The sequence below is a fragment of the Chinchilla lanigera genome, unplaced genomic scaffold, assembly GCF_000276665.1.
Source record: "Chinchilla lanigera isolate Chin_1 unplaced genomic scaffold, ChiLan1.0 scaffold00054, whole genome shotgun sequence".
Classification (NCBI taxonomy): domain Eukaryota; kingdom Metazoa; phylum Chordata; class Mammalia; order Rodentia; family Chinchillidae; genus Chinchilla; species Chinchilla lanigera.
The window spans coordinates 3,741,764-3,761,375 of record NW_004955455.1 but is presented as its reverse complement, the minus strand read 5'-3'; the positions used below and the strand labels follow the sequence as shown (position 1 = coordinate 3,761,375).

Genomic DNA, 19,612 nt, shown 5'->3' with positions numbered 1-19,612 from the left:
AGACAAATACATGCCAGAGAGTAATTCTGAATCTTGCAGGAATTCCAGTCAATGAGAATGACGTTGGAGAATCACGTGCAGGCCAACCAGCCACTGAATAATACCCAGACCACAGCCTAAGAGTCAGCCCAAGTGACATGTGAGGAGAATCTTCATGGTGATGCCATGATAAGTGCCTCAAAAAATCATACTGTGACTATTAAAGGCCTAAGAGAAGAGAATTCAAAACCCAGGAAAATGTTTGCAAAATTACCTCCTTTGTAGTACTGCAAAAACCAGAGTGAAAGATGACATAGATTATTCTTAGACAGTTGTTAGAAAAATTATATTCCACTGCCATCCCTAAAAAAATCAATTCTCTCTCATATATATATATATTTTGAGGGGGCAGGATCTCACTAAATTGCCTTGAACTTGGGATCCTTCTGCCTTAGTGTCTCAAGTAGCTGGGATTACAGCCATGTGCCACCATGCCTGGCTTCTCTATTCGTTTTATAAAATAAGATACAGGGCTGGGGGTATAGCTCAGTGGTCGTGTATGTGGTTAGTATGCATGAGGCCCTAGATTCAATGCCCAGCACCACACACAGAAAAGAGACAAATATTTAAGAATTATTATATAACTGAAGATATAATCTACTTTGCTAACTCCAAAGCAAGATAGTCTCAAACTTCCCACCGCAGCAGTGTAGTTCAGTCTCTGTTGTAAGCATATTTGTTCATAGTGGACTTTTGCTGATTATCCTTGGGTAATACAGACCTCTGGTATAAGAGTCATTTCTCCTACCCTCTCAGCTGATCACTGAGCATCCCAGGGGTAAGGATTATATGAAAGACAGCTAGGAGATAGCCCTGCCAGGTCCCCTCATTTCACGGCTACAGGCCAGAGCCCCAGAGGAGAATGGTAAGTTAGGTGCTGCTGAATGACCACTTGAGCCGTTCGTTCACCTTAGATGCATCATTTCTTTGAATACAAGAGTTAGGAATCCTCCAGCCCAGAGGTCTTTGAGCCGCATATGAGTCACCCGTCCTGGGAGCTGATCAGAGATGCACATTTCTGAGCCCACTCCAAATATTTTGACTCAGTTGACCTGAGATGGGCCAAGGAAATGTATTTTTAACAAGCTCCCCAGGTGCAGTTTGCCCTAGTCTCTTTTTGGAAGGCACTGTATTCCCTTCCAGATTGTGTGAACAGCTCCCCCTCTCTTCCCTTCTGCAACCCAAGCCTCTGGGTGCTTCTCTCCACGTAGCAAGGTATCCTTGTCTTTTTCCTGACCTACTTGCCTGGGACTTTGTCCCTGCTAGCATTCCCTTGGTCTGGCCACCTTCAGGCCTATATCTCACTCCCTGTGCTGAATCAGATTAAAATAGGACCTAAAAATAGCTCCTCTAATGGCCCCTGCATTGCAGCCTCCACTTTTGTTCTTGGCTGGAAGGTGGCCAGACTGACTCAGCACAAAAGCTCATCTCCAGAAGGAAGTGAGGACTCAGCTTGTGATGGCTGGAATGGGGCTCTACTTCCTAGCGGGGATGTTGTAGCCCATCATCTGCCATAGAGGTTTTCTCTTTTCAAAGTAGTAGGCTGAACAAAGGAATCTCCTAACCTTTAAGGAGAGAGCTCTTAAAGCAGATGAGAACCCCAGGACATCCAGCCACTTTTAAGCTACTTAGGCTGTTTGTGCTGAAGGTGGGCAGACTGGGGGCAGATGCCTGGCTTGGAGGACCTAGACGCTTCTTCCTCACCTGGAATTGTCCGTGGCCTTCCTGCAGTTTCCGTTCTGGGCACACTGCAACACCTCTCTGACATACGCACCACCACTCGCCACATCTGGAACTCAGCCACCCCACCCACCCCTGCCTGCATCCCCTCTACTGGGAATTGGACCTACTGGAGATTGCATTCAGGGCCTCGCTCATGCCAGGCAAGCACTCTACCACTGAGCTCCACCCCTGTCTCATCCTTGCTTTTCGTTCCCTCAGTACTGGGGATTGAACCCAGGGTCTTCACACTGAGCTGCATTCGCAGCCTTTTGATTGATTGATTGATTGATTGATTGATGATCAAGACAGTTTCACTACGTGGCTAATCTCTCCACGCTGGGCTCAAACTGAAAATCCTCCTGCCTCACCCCCAGAGTGCTAGGATTATAGGTATGTGCCACCCCACCCAGCTCATCCTTGCCTTTTTCAAACTGCCCTCTGTATTTCCGGTTTCTTGATATGTTCTGTTTTTGTTTTTGTTTTCGGTACTCGTGATTGAACCTGTGCTTAGGCAAGCACTTTACCACTCCCCTATATGCCCAGCCCTTTTTGTTTTTTATTTTGAGATAAGGTCTTGCTTAATTTCCCAGGCTGACTTTGAATTTATAATTCTCCTGCCTCAATCTCCAGAGTAGCTGGAATTATAGGCATGCACTATGTGGCAGGCCTCCTTATTTTCTTCCCAGCTTGTCCTTTCCTGTTTTCTCTACAAATCCAAAAGACTTTATTTCAGGAATGTTCTTGCTGATCACTCTAGTGAAACAAAGCTAAGAAAAACCATCTGTGGCAGGAGCAGAGCTTCCAAACTCCCAAAGGAACTCTGTCCCTGCCAGTATAGCCCCAACTCTGCCCTTTCCCTGTGTGTGACAGCCTCTCCAGTAGGAACAGCCATTAGCCATTTACTTTGGGTCATGTCCTGAGCTAATCATTATTCTACACTCACTGTGCCACTTAACTATATCAGGCTACCAAGTACCCACATTCCTTTAGTTCTTACAGAGGAGGAAACTGAGGCTCAGGATTAAATGACTTGTCCCTGTTCATGCGTCTCCTGAACGGCTCACTCAGGGTTTGAGCTCAGCACAGGTCTGTTTGCTTCTAAAGCCACAGTAGCTTCAGGCTTAGTACCCAGACAGGCTGGCTGTCTTGCTGGTCAGTTTATTTCAGCAGCGTGACATTCATTTCAGTACACCCACCATAGTATGGTGGGCAGGAGTCATAGCTTGGTGTCTAGACAGACCCATCTGGGTCCTGATTCTACCTTGAGCAGCTGCATGACCCCGGACAGGTTGCTTGACTCAGTCTAAGCTTTGGGGGTCCTCATCTTGAACTGGGGTGGCCATGGAATATACAAGGTGGTTATGGGGATTAAGTATCATCTCTCTTAGTACCATACCCAGCATCTAGTACTGCTCAGCAAACTCCTGCCCTGACCTCCAAGTTTCCACCTAGAGAAGGGGTCTCTTGGAGGAAGAGGGCTTGTCCTGCTGGGTCCACTATTCCTCTGCCTAGACTTCCCAGGCTCTAGAAGTCTAGTTCTCTGACCTGGTTCCTCCTTGCCCTAAGTTCAACCCCTGCGCCACACACATATACACAAAACAAAACAGAAGAGAGGTCTAAATGATGGCTTTAGACTTTCTACTTTTGCTGTCAATTATATTTTTATGCTAAAGCAACTTGGCCATGAGCACTATTTTTCATCCCTTCGTTGTGGACTTTTGGATTAGACTAATCCATTTGCAAGACTGCACTGCTTTGTACCCCACCGAAATCCTCAGAGGCTAATGGTTTTAGGGGGCACTCCACAACCTCTTTTCTCTCATAGAAGTAAGGGCCAACTTGCCACGGCTGTGCCATTTGGGTTCCTTGAGAGTTTGGCGGTGTTTCCTCCACCGAAGCCCCCATGGATGGCATGATCTGGTGTGTGCCTGAAAGTGGAGCTCACAGCCACGCCAGTTGCAGTAGTTGCCACCTGAGCCATCACGCCTGGCTGCCGGAGCGCAGCAGCAGGCCCTGAGCTGCTGGTGCTGGCCTCCGTGCAACTCATCTGAGGTGCTCCAGGGCTGGGGAGGCCGCAGGACGGATGGCTCTGGCTTCCACATAACATCCCAAGTGCACAGCTGCATCTAGAAGTGCAAACCTCTATGAAGAGCCTGGTAGCTTCTGCAAAGAAGCTAGAACCAACTTTTAGTTTAATTATTGTTTCTATCATTTTCTACTTGTTAATTTCCATCCTATAGCCAGCCCTTCTCAGTTCTTGACAAGGTCTAGGAAGTTTATATTTGTAACCCCATGTTTTGTTTTGTTTTGTTTTGTTGTGCTACCGGGAATTGAACTCACAACCTCGCACTTGCCAGGCAGGTGCTGTACCGCTGAACTATATCCCTGGCCCTGTAATCCCATGGAGAAGTTATTGGAATTCTAGAGTTAATTCCAATCTACTACTTCCAGTGCAGCCCATGGCAAGAATAAAGATATTAAGGCATACTTGTAGTTGTGGGGAGCCAAGGGGTCCTAAGTCCAACTAGGATAATGGCTAACTGGAACAAAGGCCTGACCCGGGGCCGAATCCAGGTTTTAATTCATGAAGAAGAGGGTGGCTTGAGGATGAGTGACTGTGAGAATGGCGGGAAGTAGGCGAGTGCTGTGAGCTGGGCTGGGTAGGAGGCCTCAAATCCCCTCTGCACTATGCAGAGAGAAGGATCTGCAGAAAGAGTAATCTGTATGACACAACTGAGGTAGTATCTAATTTTTGGGGGGGTCGGTGCTTCAGCTCTGATGTGTAATCTTTTATGCCCTGGGAATTCACAGCCTCTTATCCTGAGGCTGGATCCCAGTCCACGGCGTAGAGTGTGGAGCAGGGCTCTCCCTCCTGCCTGGCTCACCGTGCTTTTTGGGAGCTACAGGGTGGGGCAGCACTGCCCTGTAACTTTGCTTCAAAGACTACACATCAGTACCTTGGTTGGACTGATTTGCATTGCTTAAAGCCAATTGAGGGCGTAAGGAAAAATCCTAGCCAGCTCTGTACATATCCGTACATGGAGACAGGGCCAGGTTTAGCCAAAACGGAGCTATTTGCTCTGCTTTCAAGGGGAGTCGTCCAAATGGTCCTCCACACCATCCTTGCTTGGGGTTTACTACGTTCCTTTTCAAGGGAAAAAGTTAGGTTATTGATTTGAAGAATTTCTTCTTTTAAAGGTAGGCATTTACAGCTAGAAGTTTCCCTCCAAGCACTGATTTAGCTGTATCCCATAAGTATTCATGTTGCACCTTTGTTTTCATTCATCTCAAAGTATTTTCTAATTTCTTCTATGATTTCTTCCTCAAACCACTAGTTATGGAGGAGTGTTTTTTATAATTTCAACATATTTACAACTTTTCCAAATGGTTTTCTGTTAACTTTCTACTTTCACTCTGTCGTGATAAGAGAACATAATGTATAATTTGTATGATTTTAATCCTTTTAAATTTGTTGAGGCTTTAAAAGATTTTTAAGATTAAAAAATCTTTTACTTGTCAAGTAACTTTTGAATTGCATAAAGAAATGGCAAAACTTGTATATACTTGTTATGGGTATGGTAGTGCATGCCTGTAATCCCAGCACTTGAGGAGGCTGAGGCAGGAGGCTCACTGTTAAATTTGAGGCCAACCTGGGCTACATAGTGTGTTCAAGGCCAGCCTGAACTGCATAGTAAGACCCTGTCTCAAAAAAAAAAAAAAGCTGAGTGTGGTGGTGCATGCCTATATCCCAGCACTCGAGAGCTTGATGTAGTAGAATCGCCGTGAATTCGAGGCCACCTCAGCTACACAGTGAGTTCAAGGTCAGCTTGAACTGCATAGTGAGACCCTGCCTTTAAAGAAAAAAAATTCTTATGGCTTGTGTCTAGATGTCCCAAAGCCTCTTAGGGTCATAGGTGGAGCTTTTCAGAAGTGGCTGGATCTAGGGTGGTGTGCTGCTGGGATTAAGTGTGTGATGCTGGGATCAAGGCTTTGTAATCACTAAATTAACTCACTGATTGATTTAGCATAGTTCTGGGTGTAGATAATAGGAAAGGTGTGGGTGGTACCACTTAAAAGGCAAGTAGCCTGGAAGGGATAAAAGGGAGATGCAGCTGGCTGCTGCTGCTGCTGCTTGGTGCTTTGCTATCTCCTGCCTGCTTGCCATGAACTGTTTCTCCTCTGATACTCCTGCCATGTCACGCTGTCTTGGATCAAACCAACTATGGACTGAAACTTCTATTACTAAAAGCTGAAATAAACCTTTCCTCCTTTAACTTTGGGTGTCAGGTATTTTCTCTCAGCAACAAGAAAAGTAACTAAGACAAAACTATACACTAATCTGAAATATTTTTACCAGCAACATGTACATTTTGAATTCCCTTTTGGTACTAGAGATAAAACTCGGGCATTCTACCACTGAGCTATGTCTTCAGTCCTTTTTAAAATTTTTTATTTTGAGACAAGGTCCTGCTGAGTTGCCAAGGCTAGCCTTGAATTTGTAGTTCCTCCTGCCTCAGCCTCTTAAGTAGCTAGAATTCCAGGCATGTGCTACCATGTCCCAGTTTCCAACCGTGTATGTGTGTGTGTGTGTGTGTGTGTGTGTGTGTGTGTATCACTGGGAATTGAACCTAGGGCCTTCTCCCTGAGCTAAACCTCGGCCCTTTTTCTTTTTTATTTGAAGCAGGGTCTTGCTAAGTCACTTAGGCTGAACTTGAACTTGTAGTCTTCCTATCTCAGCCTCCCACAATGCTGAGATTATAGGCATGCCCACCTCCAGTCTTTTCACCAAGAACACCTCTATTATTGAAAGAATGCCCTAATCAGAAATGTAAAGCTAATTAGCATGGGATAACCAAGTTAAAACCTCATAATGTGAGAGTTCTGTTTAATGTATATGTTCTAATTGAGGGGATTTGTTTGACTCATGCTGGTAATAACAGGTCCCTTGCCAAATAGTTTACACACAAGCACACAAACAAAAATGAATTAGTATCATATACAAAAGATACATTAATATATGAGCACATATATTCAGGGGGAATAATGTCTAATCTTATGGGCATGTAATGCAGCAAGGGGCAAACAGACACATACAAATCACTCATCCCCAAAGAAGAAGCAGCAAGCAAGGCCAGTAGCAGAGATAACAAATCCTGTGCCTTGGGGATGCTTTGGGAAGGGTTGGAAGCGTCATGAGCCAGGTACATCTAAGCTAGACTAGGAACCCGAGTGAGTGTCAGTGTGTGTGGGGAGAGAGCTTCTTCAAGGCACTGAGTCCTAGACATATGGACCATTCAAAAGACAGTAGAGTGTGCTGGTTTAAAGGAATGTAATCTAATAAGAGACTGTACACAGGAGAGGAAAGAGAAACCTCATCCAACAAAGAAGCAGAGTATCTTCCCTCCATGCGCTCTGTGGAGGCTGAACAGCTGAAGATCATTCTGCAGGCTTTGCCTGCAGTCCCAGGGCCCTAGTTCGTCCCTGGGAATCAAATCTATGAGCAAGAACCTTCTTTAATGGAAATTCTCTGTTCCAAAGAAGTAAAACAAAAACAACACAAGCACACAAAACTCAGAACTAAAGGAGAGATCAGAGCAAGTGTTAACTCCTCATACTTCACACACGCCCAGTTGTCACACAGAGACAGGATCCACCCCACTCCTGACACTAATTCTGCAGAACATTAAAAATATTTAGCATACATCCTCCTCTAAAATAAACACACAAAATACAGACCTAACCATGTTTGGTGGTGTATGCCTGTATTCCCAGCTTTTGGGAGGCTGAGACAGGAGGATTGCTGTGAGTTTGAGACTAGCCTTGGCTACAGAGTGAGTTCAAGGCCAGCCTGAACTACATAGTGAAAACCTGTCTCAAATAACAGAAATATGTATGTATACATATAGACCTAACCCAAACAAAAGTTACCATACACTACTGTAATATTACTACACTAACATTTCATGCTTTAACCCTTTTCTGACCAAATTACTATATGTGCAGTTTGTACTATGAAACATTATAAACATTGCTGCATTATAGCTCTCTACTTGAGGTATTTTAAAGACTCAAAACAGCAAATTTACATATTTTTCTATACTGCCACAGCTGAATAGTTATCATAAAATGCCTACAAAGAAACTCCCTATTCCCTGTCTCTCAGACTATTGTAATTTTTCCCCCTAAGATCATAACAAACTTCAAATAGAAATATTATAGACAGCTGAGTTAGAGATACTATAGGCAGTCAGACAGGGTGAGGCCTTCAGGAGAGTTGGGGCAAAGATGAAAACTTATCACACCTGTCTTGGAGGCTGGGCCTCAAGATGAAGACAGAATGACCACGCCTAAGATAAGTTGTAACACCTGGTCTAATAAAGTCTCGCTATCAGTCACCTCAGTGGGTGACCAAGATCCTTTGACTCATCACTTTCTAAAAAGTTCTTTGTTCTTTCAATGTGCACTTGCTATGTGTCTGCTTCCCCATGGATCAATATTACCTAAGCGGTTATGCTTATAATCTTATTGGTTGGTCATAGCTGTAGTCCACATGGCTGTGCTCTATAGAACTTCCCCTGAGAAGTGGCGTCCTTGACAACCCACTCTCGGGTCCCTCCTGCCTCTCAAGAGCTAGAGCTCACCCTCTCAATAAATATTTCCTACTCTTAACCTTCATTGTTCCCAAAATTCATTCTTTGATTTTAGAGAACATGAACTCAGTATAACGGACATCTAACAGGTTGAAAGTTTGGGGGATTTTTGTTTTTGTTTTGTTTTGTCTTTTTGAAATAGGGTCTCGCTATGCACTTCAGGCTGGTCTTGAACTCACTTTGTAGCCCAGGCTGGTCTCGAACTTGCAACGATCCTCCTGCCTCAGCCTCCCGAGTGCTGGTATTACAGGTGTGCGCCACCACGCCCGGTTGTGCTCTCATTTTTGGACAGACAACCGCAACCTTTTTTGTAGGAAAAATCATTCTATTGGTCTTGACATTTCCAGAAACTTCTGGATACACTGATCAACACTAGTTAAAATTTCTTCCTGATCTGTGCCATTGACCTAGTCCTGCCTCACAAGGGAAGCAAAGTAAGCCTCAAGTGGCTTCAACTCACTCACCAAGACACTGTCTCGGAACTCCTTGGAGGGTCAGGGATATATCTCAGCGGCACAAGTGCCTGCCTGGCAAGCGCAAGGTCCTGAGTTCGATTCCTGGTACAAAAAAAGAAAAAAAAAGACTATGCTTCAGCTGGGCATGGTGGTACACACCTGTAATCCCAGCACTCAGGAGGCTGAGGCAGGAGGATCGTTGCGACCAGGCCAGCCTGGTCTACAAAGTGAGCTTAAGGCCAACCTGAACTTCTTAGCAAGACCTTGTCTCAACAAGACAAAAAAAAAAAAAAGAAAAGAAAAAAGAAATCCTTGAGGACCAGGCGCTGCTTGAAGAAACCAGGCCTGGTCTAGAGTCCCTGCAGGGGCAGGGCCATGGTAGCAGCCTGAAGAACACACCACTCAATTTTGAGCTACATTATCTGGGGTCAGCAGTCTTGTGATGTTGCCCAGACTGTACCACACTCCTGGGATGAAGTGAGCCTCCTGTGGCGAAGAACTTTATTTATTTATTTATTTATTTTTGGTCTTTTTGAGACAGGGTCTCCTATGTAGTTCAGGCTGGCCTTGAGCTCACTTTGTAGCCCAGGCTGGTCTCAAACTCACAACAATCCTCCTGCCTCAGCCTCCTGAGTACTGGGATTGGTGAAGCACTTTTAATGGCATAACATATGGTCTACCCTGGAGAATGCTCCACAGACATCTAACTAGAATGTATATCCTGCTGCTGTTACACAGAATATCTATAAGTACATTAGGTCTGATACAAATTACTTTTAAAATTAAAAACTAGTTTTTTATTCCTTTAATGTATTTGCTAATATAGACATGCAATTTAATTTATTTAGCCAGTCCTCTATTTTTATATATTTACTGTAATTTACATTTTTCAAAACAAAGTAGAGGTGAAGTTATTTTATATTTAATATTTCTGTAAATACCTGATTATTTATTTAAGGTATATTTTCACATATTCCCCCAGGTCCAGGCAGGGACAAGTGACTTGCCCACTTCATCAAGGTCCCATTTGTGCCTAGCCACAAGTATTGGCTCAAGGAAGATCATATGGCTCTGTCTATCCAGTTAAACCCAAACCCTGGATTATTCCTGGAATATGAAACAGCACTTCTCCCCCATTGTCCTCCCAAGTCTGTTAAACTGGTGAGATGTAACCCTGATACTTCTAAAGACCACATGGAGATGTTTTGCCCAGAGTTTTGCCAATACAAAAGAAGGAGAAATGAGTGACAGCATTCTAGGGAATATAATTTAAGAGTTTCCCCAGATTCCACCCTACCTGATAAATTCAATCTTTCTGGATTCCTTGATTATGCAAGCTAGAATATTTATCAGCAGCAGCAGTAGTACTTTGCTTAAGCTAGTTTGAGTCTGTTTTGATCACTTGCAGCAGAAATAATGTTCACGAATATGGAAACTCCCTTGGGAATGGGTTAGAATCCTCTGGAACCCTGCCGAGCTGTGGAATTTCCTCCCACAAGGCACTTGGAGGTGGAAGACTTCTCCGCCCCCTCCTCTGATATTATCTCCTCCGATATTCGGTGCTTCCTGTGAGTTGCTTTTTCTAATGATCCCCAGTGCATTTGGAAGCATGGGTCTAGATAGTACCCTTATTAGCTTGGTTCTTGGTATTTTGTTTTGTTTTGTTTTGTTTTGTTTTGTTGTGTGACAGGGTCTCGCTCTGTAGCCCAGGCTGGCCTCAAACTGACACTGATCCTCTTCCCTCAGCCACCTGAGTGCTGGGATTATAAGCATGCACCACCACACCTGGAATTAGTTTGCTTCGAGTGAGCAAGATGTTTTCTCTGTGTTAGGTCATTGAAATTTAGTCATTTCTTATTGCAGACCTATCCATTATTTTACATTTACTTATTTTAGGTTTTTTGAGGCTGGGCCTTGCTACGTAGTTCAGGCCAGCCTTGCATTCACTATGTAGCTCAGGCTGGCCTCAAACTCCAGGTAATCCTTCTACCTCGGGCTCCCGAGTTCCAGGATTACTGGTAGTACCACCTTACCAAATTTATTTATTTATTTTTATGGCACCAGAGATGGAACCTAGGAACACTGTACTACTAAGCCACTTCCCCCAGCCCTTTTTTAAATTTTTTTTTATTTTTTTTTATTTTTTTTTTTCTGGTACCAAGAACCGAACTCCCAACCTTGCACTTGCCAGGCAGGTGCTTTTGCCACTGAGCTAAATCCCCAGCCCCTTTTTTTATTTTTTTTAATTTGATACAAGGGTCTCACTAAATTGCCGAGGCTGGCCTCAAACTTGCCACCCTCCCACTTCAGTCTACCGAGTAGCTGGGATTACAGGCATGTGCCACTGCACTCAGCTCTAATCCATCTTTTTGGAAACAGTTTCCCTGGAGGAAAAAAAAAATGAAGGATATTATTCATCAACCCAGCTGTATCTGCTAGCCAGCTGGAAAGACACACTCCTAAAATAGCTCCTTTGCACATATTGTTTGTGTCCCCCAGGATTCTGGCTTCTGACAAGCAATTCTTAGCAAATTGACTTGATTGCTTTTTCCTAAGGTTTGTTCTCTTCTCTTCCCAGAGGGAAGATGGTTTTGTCTGACAGGTGGTTAAGTCAGTCCTGGTTGGTACAGGCCATCTAATTGTACCATGCATCAGGAGCATGCCCACTTAGGAAAAAGCACAGAGCCAGCTAGGTCAGGCCCTCCTGCCCTCTGTGGGCTACTTGTGGCCATCATGAAAATGTTATCATGAAGGGGCCTGGGCTGAGCCCGGGGGGTTGGAGCTTCTGATACTCCAAATACCCTCAGCATCTGATTTTGCCATACAGTATGTTTCCAGAGAGGACAAAGGAAGGAGGGTAGAATAAAGGCGAGGCTACAGCCAGAGGGTCAGAGTTCAAGACCAGCCTTGGCCACTTAGTGAGATCCTGTCTCTGATAAACAAATAAAAAGGACAGGGGTTGTGTCTCAGTGGTAGAGTACTTTCCCTAGCACACATGAGGCCTTACGTTCAATCTCCACTTCTGTTCTCCCTCAAAATTTGTATACCTAGCAGGGTGTGGTGGCACACGCCTGTAATCCCAGCACTCGGGAGGCTGAGGCAGGAGGATCATTGCAAGTTCGAGGCCAGCCTGGGCTACAAAGTGAGCTCAAGGCCAGCCTGAACTCCATAGCGAGACCCTGTCTCAAAAAAAGACAAAACAAAACAAAACAAAACAATTTGTATACCTGTAGTCCATATTCCTCTATAAAACGCAAGGAAAAGTATAGCTCTGCTATCAATTGTTTATACTGGCCTCAGTTTCCTCATCTCTGTTAATTAGGAAATCAGACTAGATGCTGTTTTTGTCCCTTTATGTTTTGACTGATTACGATCTGCTTTTAACATGCACTGTGGCCTTCATCTCTACTCCCCTACCTTCATCTATGCCTATCTTCATTTATCTCCAGATTTTAATCATGCAACCCCTGGATATACAAATTTTCATGTTAACATCTTCCACAATGGTGGCACATTTGTCAAAACTGAGACATTAATGCTTGTATATTATTAATAACTGAATCACAGCCTTTCTTTGGAGTTCACTGGTCTTTTCACTAATGTTCCAGGATCCAGTTCAGGAAATCACATTCAATTTTGTCTTCTTTCTCCTCAGTCTCTTCTACTCTCCATTTTTTTCCCCACTTTTTTTTTTTTTGACTTTTTGAGACAGGGTTTCATTATGCAGTTCAGACTGGCCTTGAGCTCACTTTGTAGCCCAGGCTGGTCTCAAACTTGCAACGATCTACCTGCCTCAGCCTCCTGAGTGCTAGGTGTGCACCACTATGCCCAGGTTTTCCCCATTTAAAAAAAAAATTATGAAGTTCAAGCATTTTCCACAAAGTTTCTATTATGAGATAAGCAAGGTTTGTTTGTTTGTTCTGAGATCTCCCTATGTAGTCCAGGTTGGCCTCAAACTTGCCGCAATCCTCCTGCTTCAGCCTCCCAAGTGCTGAGATTACAGGCATGTGCCACCACATCTGGCAGTCCTTTTTTTTTTTTTAAGTGGCACTGAGGATCAAACCCAGAGCCTCACATAGATGGGTGTTTTTGATCAGTTAATACCCTTCCTCCCCTTACCCCATCCTTGCTATGTATTTACCTTACTTTTTGGTATAATCCGTCCTCCTTGTTTCTGTTACTGTTAGGAAACTATTGTTACCTAGTGTATCACAATTATATTTCCTCGCACGGGGGATGTGGCTCTGTGGTAGAGCTCTTGCCCAGCATGAAGGAGGCCCCAGGCTTAATTCCAATAACTGGGAAGAAAATTTTTAAAAATTAATCATTACACTTTCTCTCATACATAAGTTTTGTTTGTCCTGCAGTTGATAGTTGCTTCCCTTTTATTCTGTTTCATTTTTGTTTCCATTGACTCTCCTCACAGTCTCCCATAGTTCAGTAAAAGGCTATCAACTCCATTTTACACTTAGGCAATCATGTCAAACAACCTCTCAGCTCAGTGCTTTTCTTTAAAAATCCTCCTTTTCTGCACAGCCTCGCCAGGCTGGGTGGGAGCCCCGCAGCGCCGTCTTGGAGCTCCTCTTCGTCATCGCCTGGAGAGATCTTTCTCCCTTCGTCCTTGTACTCCCTTTTCTGTAGTTCTACTGTTTCTGTTTCTCTGCTTATGGAGTTTTTAGGTGGCTTGCGTATTTGTTCCGTGGAGCTGGGGTGGAAACCAGGGCCTGAAGCATGCTTAACCCGTGCTCTACCACGGAGCTATACCCTTAGCTCACGGTTTGTATTCTTTTTTTTGGATCATGTTCAACAATAATTTATAGGAAGTAATTTTTTGAGACTTCATATGCCTGAAGTTGTCCATTTTCTACTCTCATATTTATCAGTGTAGATTTATAGGCAGTTTCCATAACTGCTGCTGAGCGCCGCCCCCCTTTAAGGAGGGGCCACAATTCATCTCCATTTGTCTCAGAGGCTCCTGGGTTTAGTTCTTGAAGTCCCAGGAACTTCTGCTCCCCCACCAGGCAAATTTAGACAGTTATCACCTTACATAGCAGTTATTTGATGACCAAAATTAAACCAATGAAACACCAAAGCAGGCTGCTCAGGATTTGGTGGCATGGTACTACAGAAAATATAAGGACACTGCAATTAAACTCTGAGTTCAAATTCAAACTATCGTACTTACTAATTGAGTCCTGGAAAATCACTTCATCTGTTTCTCACCATTAAAATAGGCATGAGAATACCTACTCTGAATAAATACCTTGAATAAATGGATTGGGCTGGGAGTGGTGGTGCATGCCTGTAATCCCAGCACTCAGAAGGCTGAGGCAGGAGGATCGTTGTGAGTTCGAGACCCAGCCTGGGCTACAAAGTGAGCTTAAGGCCAGCCTGAATTGCATGGCAAGACCATGTCTCAAACAAACAAAAAAATGGATTGGAGGAAATTTATGTAAAAACATAGTTCTCTCAAAAAATGTTGCATTGTAAACATTTTAAGTTACTTCGATGTCATGGTTTGTGTCTAGATGTCTCCCCAAAACCTCATGCAGTCAAGGGGGGTGGGTTTTTCAGAGGTGGCTGAATCTAGAGTGTGAAATGCTAGGACTAAGTGTGCTAGGATTAAGTCTGCTGGATCGGTCCACAGGCTGGATTAGCATCACCCTAATTCCAGGAGTCTGGATAAAAGAAGCTTGTCTGCTCCCCCACCGCCCACGCTTGTTGCTTCTGCCATCTTCCTCCACCAGGAACGGTTTCCCCGCTGCCATGTGCCACCCTGCCTTGGAGCCAGCCAGTGATGGACTGAAACCCCCTTAAACTGTGCGCTAAATAAACCTTTCCTCCTTTAACTTTGGGTGTCCGGTATTTTGTCTTAGCAATGAGAAAAGTAACTAAGACATCAAACAATTGTAACTTTTTTTTTCCAGCTAGGTCACATGGAGATTTATTTTCTGGTTTCTAGATCATAGCAAGATATGCAGATACTGTAGCTATGTGCCAGGTCTTGTGGAGGTCCTGTCTGATTTCCCCAAGGCAGGGGAGAAAATTAATGCTTAGGTTTCCATAGAGCCCTTGGGCATGTTTGATCATTTGGGTGAAAAACTAATCAAAACCATTTCTAAAACCAGTTTGTTTAAGTGTGACCACCCTCAACTGTCTTGGCATTTCTTCTTTTTCTTCTTCTTCTTCTTTTTTTTTTTTTTTTTTTTTTTTAGACAGGGTCTCGCTATGCAGTTCAGGCTGGCCTTGAGCTCATTTTGTAGCCAGGTTGGTCTCGAACTCTCAGCAATCCTCCTGCCTCAGCCTCCTGAGTGCTGGGATTACAGGTGTGCACCACACCCAGCTTTTGGCATTTCTTCTTTTAAAAATTCAGACTTTTTGGCAGGTGGAAAATAGGTGCTAAAGGTGACATGTGGATTTTGACCTGAGGAGCTGAGCACGGACAGGACTTTGGAGAGGTCATTGCTGGTTCTGAGATCACCGTGTGATTTCTAGCATTCAACCACCACTTTCAGTCACTGTATTATTTAGAACTCTTATAGTTGCAAATGACAGAGCCATAACCTAAATGGGTTTGGCAGATGGGAATTTATTGGCACAAGGAATGGTCAACAATCTGTGCAAAAAACCTGAAGTTACCCTGGCTCCTAGGTACCTTGCCTCTGTCCATAATCTAACTCTTTCTCATTGGCTTCTCATAGGCTAGTAACATGCCTGCCCAATCTCTTAACTTCAACATCCTCCTACCCTCCCAACCTGATGATGTCTAGCCACTCTGCCCAGAAGTTTAAAATCCTAGGAAGGGGCTCCCATTGGCCATCTGTGAACCAGTCATCAGCAATTAGTGGTATATACGGAAATTAGAAAATATGATGGCTCCCTGAGACCATCTGGCTCAGGCAAGGGGAGAGGCATTTCTCAGGAAAGCTGTTAGGCAAAGTTGTCATGACAGTTCTAAAATTAGAAACTACAAGGCCAGGAGCAATGTCACACACCTGTAATCCCAGCACTCGGGAGGCTGAGGCAGAAGGATCGCTGCTAAGTTTGAGGCCAGCCTGGGCTACAAAGTGAGTTCAAGGCCAGCCTGAACTGCATAGCAAGACCCTGTCTCAAAGACAAAAAAAGAAGAAGAAACTGCATAAGGATTTCACAGAGACCCTCATGTAAATCTCTGAGGACCACCTCTTTCAAAATCATTTCCAGAGCAGCACACTGGAGGTCAATTAGTTTGATTATTGGTAAACTATTCCCAATAAAGTGGTCATTGTAGGTTTCACCACATGTGAATTAATTAGCTATTTATGGCCTCTACAACCGTGAGGAGGCCCAGCACTTCCAGGCCTCCCTCTCAGATTGTGATGCAACTGCCTAGGATGGGTCCCCAAGTTTGAATGGTCTGTTTGTTTTCAATAGGGTCTTTCGGTATACCCCAGGCTGGCCTTGAACTTGTGACAATCCTCCGAGTGCTGAGATTACAGGCATGTACCACCACACCTGGCTTTGCACGGTTATAAGGCAGCCAGGTGACACAGATGAAGGCAGTCCATGGTCCACACTGAGAAAGCACATCCCAGGAATGCCAGTCCACAGGTCATAAAAATAAAGCACCTAGCATGTTGCCTAGCACATTGTTCCCAGGAAAGAGCACCAGAGAAGGCATGCAACTAGCTCCACAGCCCTAAGAGAACTCCGATGACCCTTGCTCAGTCCCTCGCAGACTTGGTGTGACATCCAGACCTCCCTTGCCCCTACCCCCAGCCTGCCCAGGAGAACAGAATAAATCACAGCAGCCACGTTTTCATTTTAGAAGCACTTGGTTTTATTGCACAGAAGCAATTGGAGGTGGACTCCAGTGGAAAGTGCGCCCTGGCGTGACCAAGTGGCCAGCGCCTAGCCCCACCTGCTTCAGCTCTTCCAGGACAGAGAGCGCTGGGTAAAGGCTCGGCCACTCCTTTGGAAAACAGAAGGCATTCGGGAATAGGTTAAGACATCTCAAGCATAATGTGTTTCTAACTGCTCATTCATTATTGCGGTCATCTGTCAGTTGTACATACGGGAAATAAATGCACTTATTTGGAAAGGAGGGGGGCAGTTTCTGTAGTCAAGTGTTTACGAGTGGCATTCGGCGTATGTCACATTTGGCTACATAAGCTATCATAACGTAATTGTCCTTCGCCTGGGAAGGGTTTGGGGCATGAGGTTCTGGGGGCCGGGAGTGCCCTCTCTTGCTAACATATTGCTAATAGAAATTCCTGTTTGGCGAAGGAGGGCCCAACATCAAAGCAGAGTTTCTTCTTATAGAAAGAAAAGGAAGAAAAATGACAATTTAATGCACTGACCCTTGAACTTCAGGACACTCCTGAGTTTCTTTGGCTGCTCTGGATGTTCCTTTCTCTTCTGCCTTACTTCTCGCCCTTGGTGGCCTTGTCCTCTGAGGATTTCTCTGACGGCTTGCTGTCTTTTTGGTCTGTGCTAGAGGATTTTTCGGCCTTCTCCGTCTTGGGCTTGCTGGGCTCCTTTGAGAGGCTCTTGTCATCTTCCTTGGCCTTAGGCTTCTCCTCAGGCTTCTTGGCCTCTGTAACTTTCTCCTCCTTGGTGTCTTTCTTTTCTGGTGCTGCTGGTGCCTCCTCCTTCTTTGGCTTTTCCGGCTCCTTTTCCGCCGGCTTGCTGGGTTCTTTGACCTTGGCGTCATCTGGTTCCTTCTTGGCCGCCTCAGTCTTCTCCTTGGGCTTAGCCTCTTCCTTTACCTCCACCTTGGCAGGAGTCTCCTTCTCCGGGGTCACTGCTTTTTTCTTGTCTTCAACCTGTTCCTTCTTGGCTTCAGGTTTGGATTCCTTGGGCTTTTCTACAGCAGCTTCCTTTTTCTCCTCAGCCTCAGGCTTCGGAGCCGCCTTTTTGGGCGCTTCATCTTTCTTGGTGTCCTTCTTCTCCTCAGTTTTTGGTGTGGCTGGGACCTTCTCTTCCTCCACCTTCTTTGGGGGCTCTTTGGTTTTCACTTCCTGGGGCTTCTCCTCCTTTGAGGGGGACTTCACCTCTTCCTTCTTTGGGACTTCCTTCTCAGGAGCCTTGGCATCCTCCTTTGCAGGAGATATGGCCTTCTCGGGGGACTTGACCTCCTTGACTGGGCTTTTGGCTTTTTCAGGGGATTTGGTGTCTGCAGGGGACTTTGCTTCCTCCTTCACTGGAGTTTTGGCTTCTGGAGACTTCACATCAAGAGTCTTGGCCTTCTCAGGGGACTTTGCTTCTTCCTTCACAGGGGACTTGGCCTTGTCTGGGGACTTGACCTCTGCAGGGGACTTGGCTTCCTCCTTCACTGGGCTCTTGGGTTTCTCAGGAGATTTCACCTCAGCTGGAGACTTGGCCTCTTCCTTTACTGGTGATTTGGCCTTCTCGGGGGACTTCACTTCCTCTTTCACTGGGGACTTGGCCTTCTCAGGAGACTTGGCCTCAGCTGGTGATTTTGCTTCGCCCTTCACTGGGGACTTTTCTTTGTCTGGGGACTTGGCCTCAGCTGGTGACTTTGCTTCCTCCTTCACTGGGGACTTGGCCTTCTCAGGAGACTTGACCTCAGTAGGTGATTTTGCTTCATCTTTCACAGGAGACTTAGTCTTCTCTGGAGACTTGACCTCAGCAGGTGACTTGGCCTCTTGCTTCACTGGGGACTTGGCTTCAGCTGGTGACTTGGCCTCTTCTTTCACAGGGGACTTGGGCTTCTCTGGAGACTTGACCTCAGCTGGTGACTTGGCCTCTTCTTTCTCTGGAGACTTGACCTCAGCTGGTGACTTGGCCTCTTCTTTCTCTGGAGACTTGGCCTCAGCTGGTGACTTGGCCTCTTCTTTCTCTGGAGACTTGACCTCAGCTGGTGACTTGGCCTCTTCTTTCTCTGGAGACTTGCTCTCAGCTGGGGACTTGGCTTCCTTTTCTGGAGATTCAGCCTCTTCCGCTGCGGGAGACTTCGGTGCTTCTACTTCTTCTTCCGCTGCTTCCTCTTCTCCCTCTTTGGCCTCTTTTTCCTCTTCCTCGGTGACTTCTTCAGTCAGCTGGGTCTCTTCTGTCTGTTCCTCCACAATCACAGTTTCCTTTTCTGACTTTTCTACTACCTTTATCTTCTCTTCACTCTTGACTTTTATGTGAGTGGATATAGAGGGAATCTTGGGGAGTCCCTCAGAGAGAGAGAAAGGAATTGGGCCAAAGCCAATCCGACACTCTTCACCTTCCAGGAGTTTTCTGTAGAATGGAGAATGGAGCACATTACTATTAACTTAGAGCAGATTTATTGATTTGGGGTTTTCCTAAATTATCCTGAAACTCCTTGGCATCCAATGCATAGGACTTTGGTAAAGGGAGGAATGTGAATGAATAGTAGGTATTTCTTTTTAGTTTATTTTTCTTCATTATTATTGGTAGACAGCTTGAATTTCTTTATTCATTTAGGTGCTGGGGATTTAACCCAGGGCTTCACACATGCTAAGCATGCATTTTACCACCCAGTAAGCTCCACCTCCTATGGCAGGCACTTGGAGAATAGAGAAAGGCACTCAGCAGATCATTCCAGTGACTACCCAGAAACCATACCCTAAAGGGGCTGTTCTTGTTTAAGGCAGCTAATGCTGCAGTTTATGAAATAAAACAACTTTTCCCCTACTGAAGAGTGGTCCTCAGGGCTGGGGATGTGGCTCAGTGGTAGAGCTCTTGGCTTGCATGCACAAGGCCCTGGGTTCAATCCCCAACACCACATACATAAAA

General features: G+C 45.1%; 1 protein-coding gene across 5 annotated transcripts in view; it reads right to left on the bottom strand.

Annotated features, from left to right (window-relative positions):
* Positions 1–16,661: 16,661 nt before the first annotated feature.
* The window catches only part of Nefh (neurofilament, heavy polypeptide), a 9,385-nt gene continuing 6,434 nt past the window's right edge, over positions 16,662–19,612 (bottom strand). The window contains exons 4-6 of one of the 5 annotated variants that reach the window (XM_013520294.1): positions 18,637–19,093; positions 18,395–18,594; positions 16,662–18,334 (exon numbers count right to left, since the gene is read on the bottom strand). In XM_013520294.1, coding sequence (XP_013375748.1) covers positions 17,269–18,334; positions 18,395–18,594; positions 18,637–19,093 — 1,723 coding nt within the window. In that variant the 3' untranslated portion in view covers positions 16,662–17,268. Of the gene's footprint in view, positions 19,094–19,612 lie in introns of all 5 variants that reach the window. The other 4 variants (XM_013520295.1, XM_013520293.1, XM_013520292.1 and 1 more) reach the window with 4 other exon arrangements.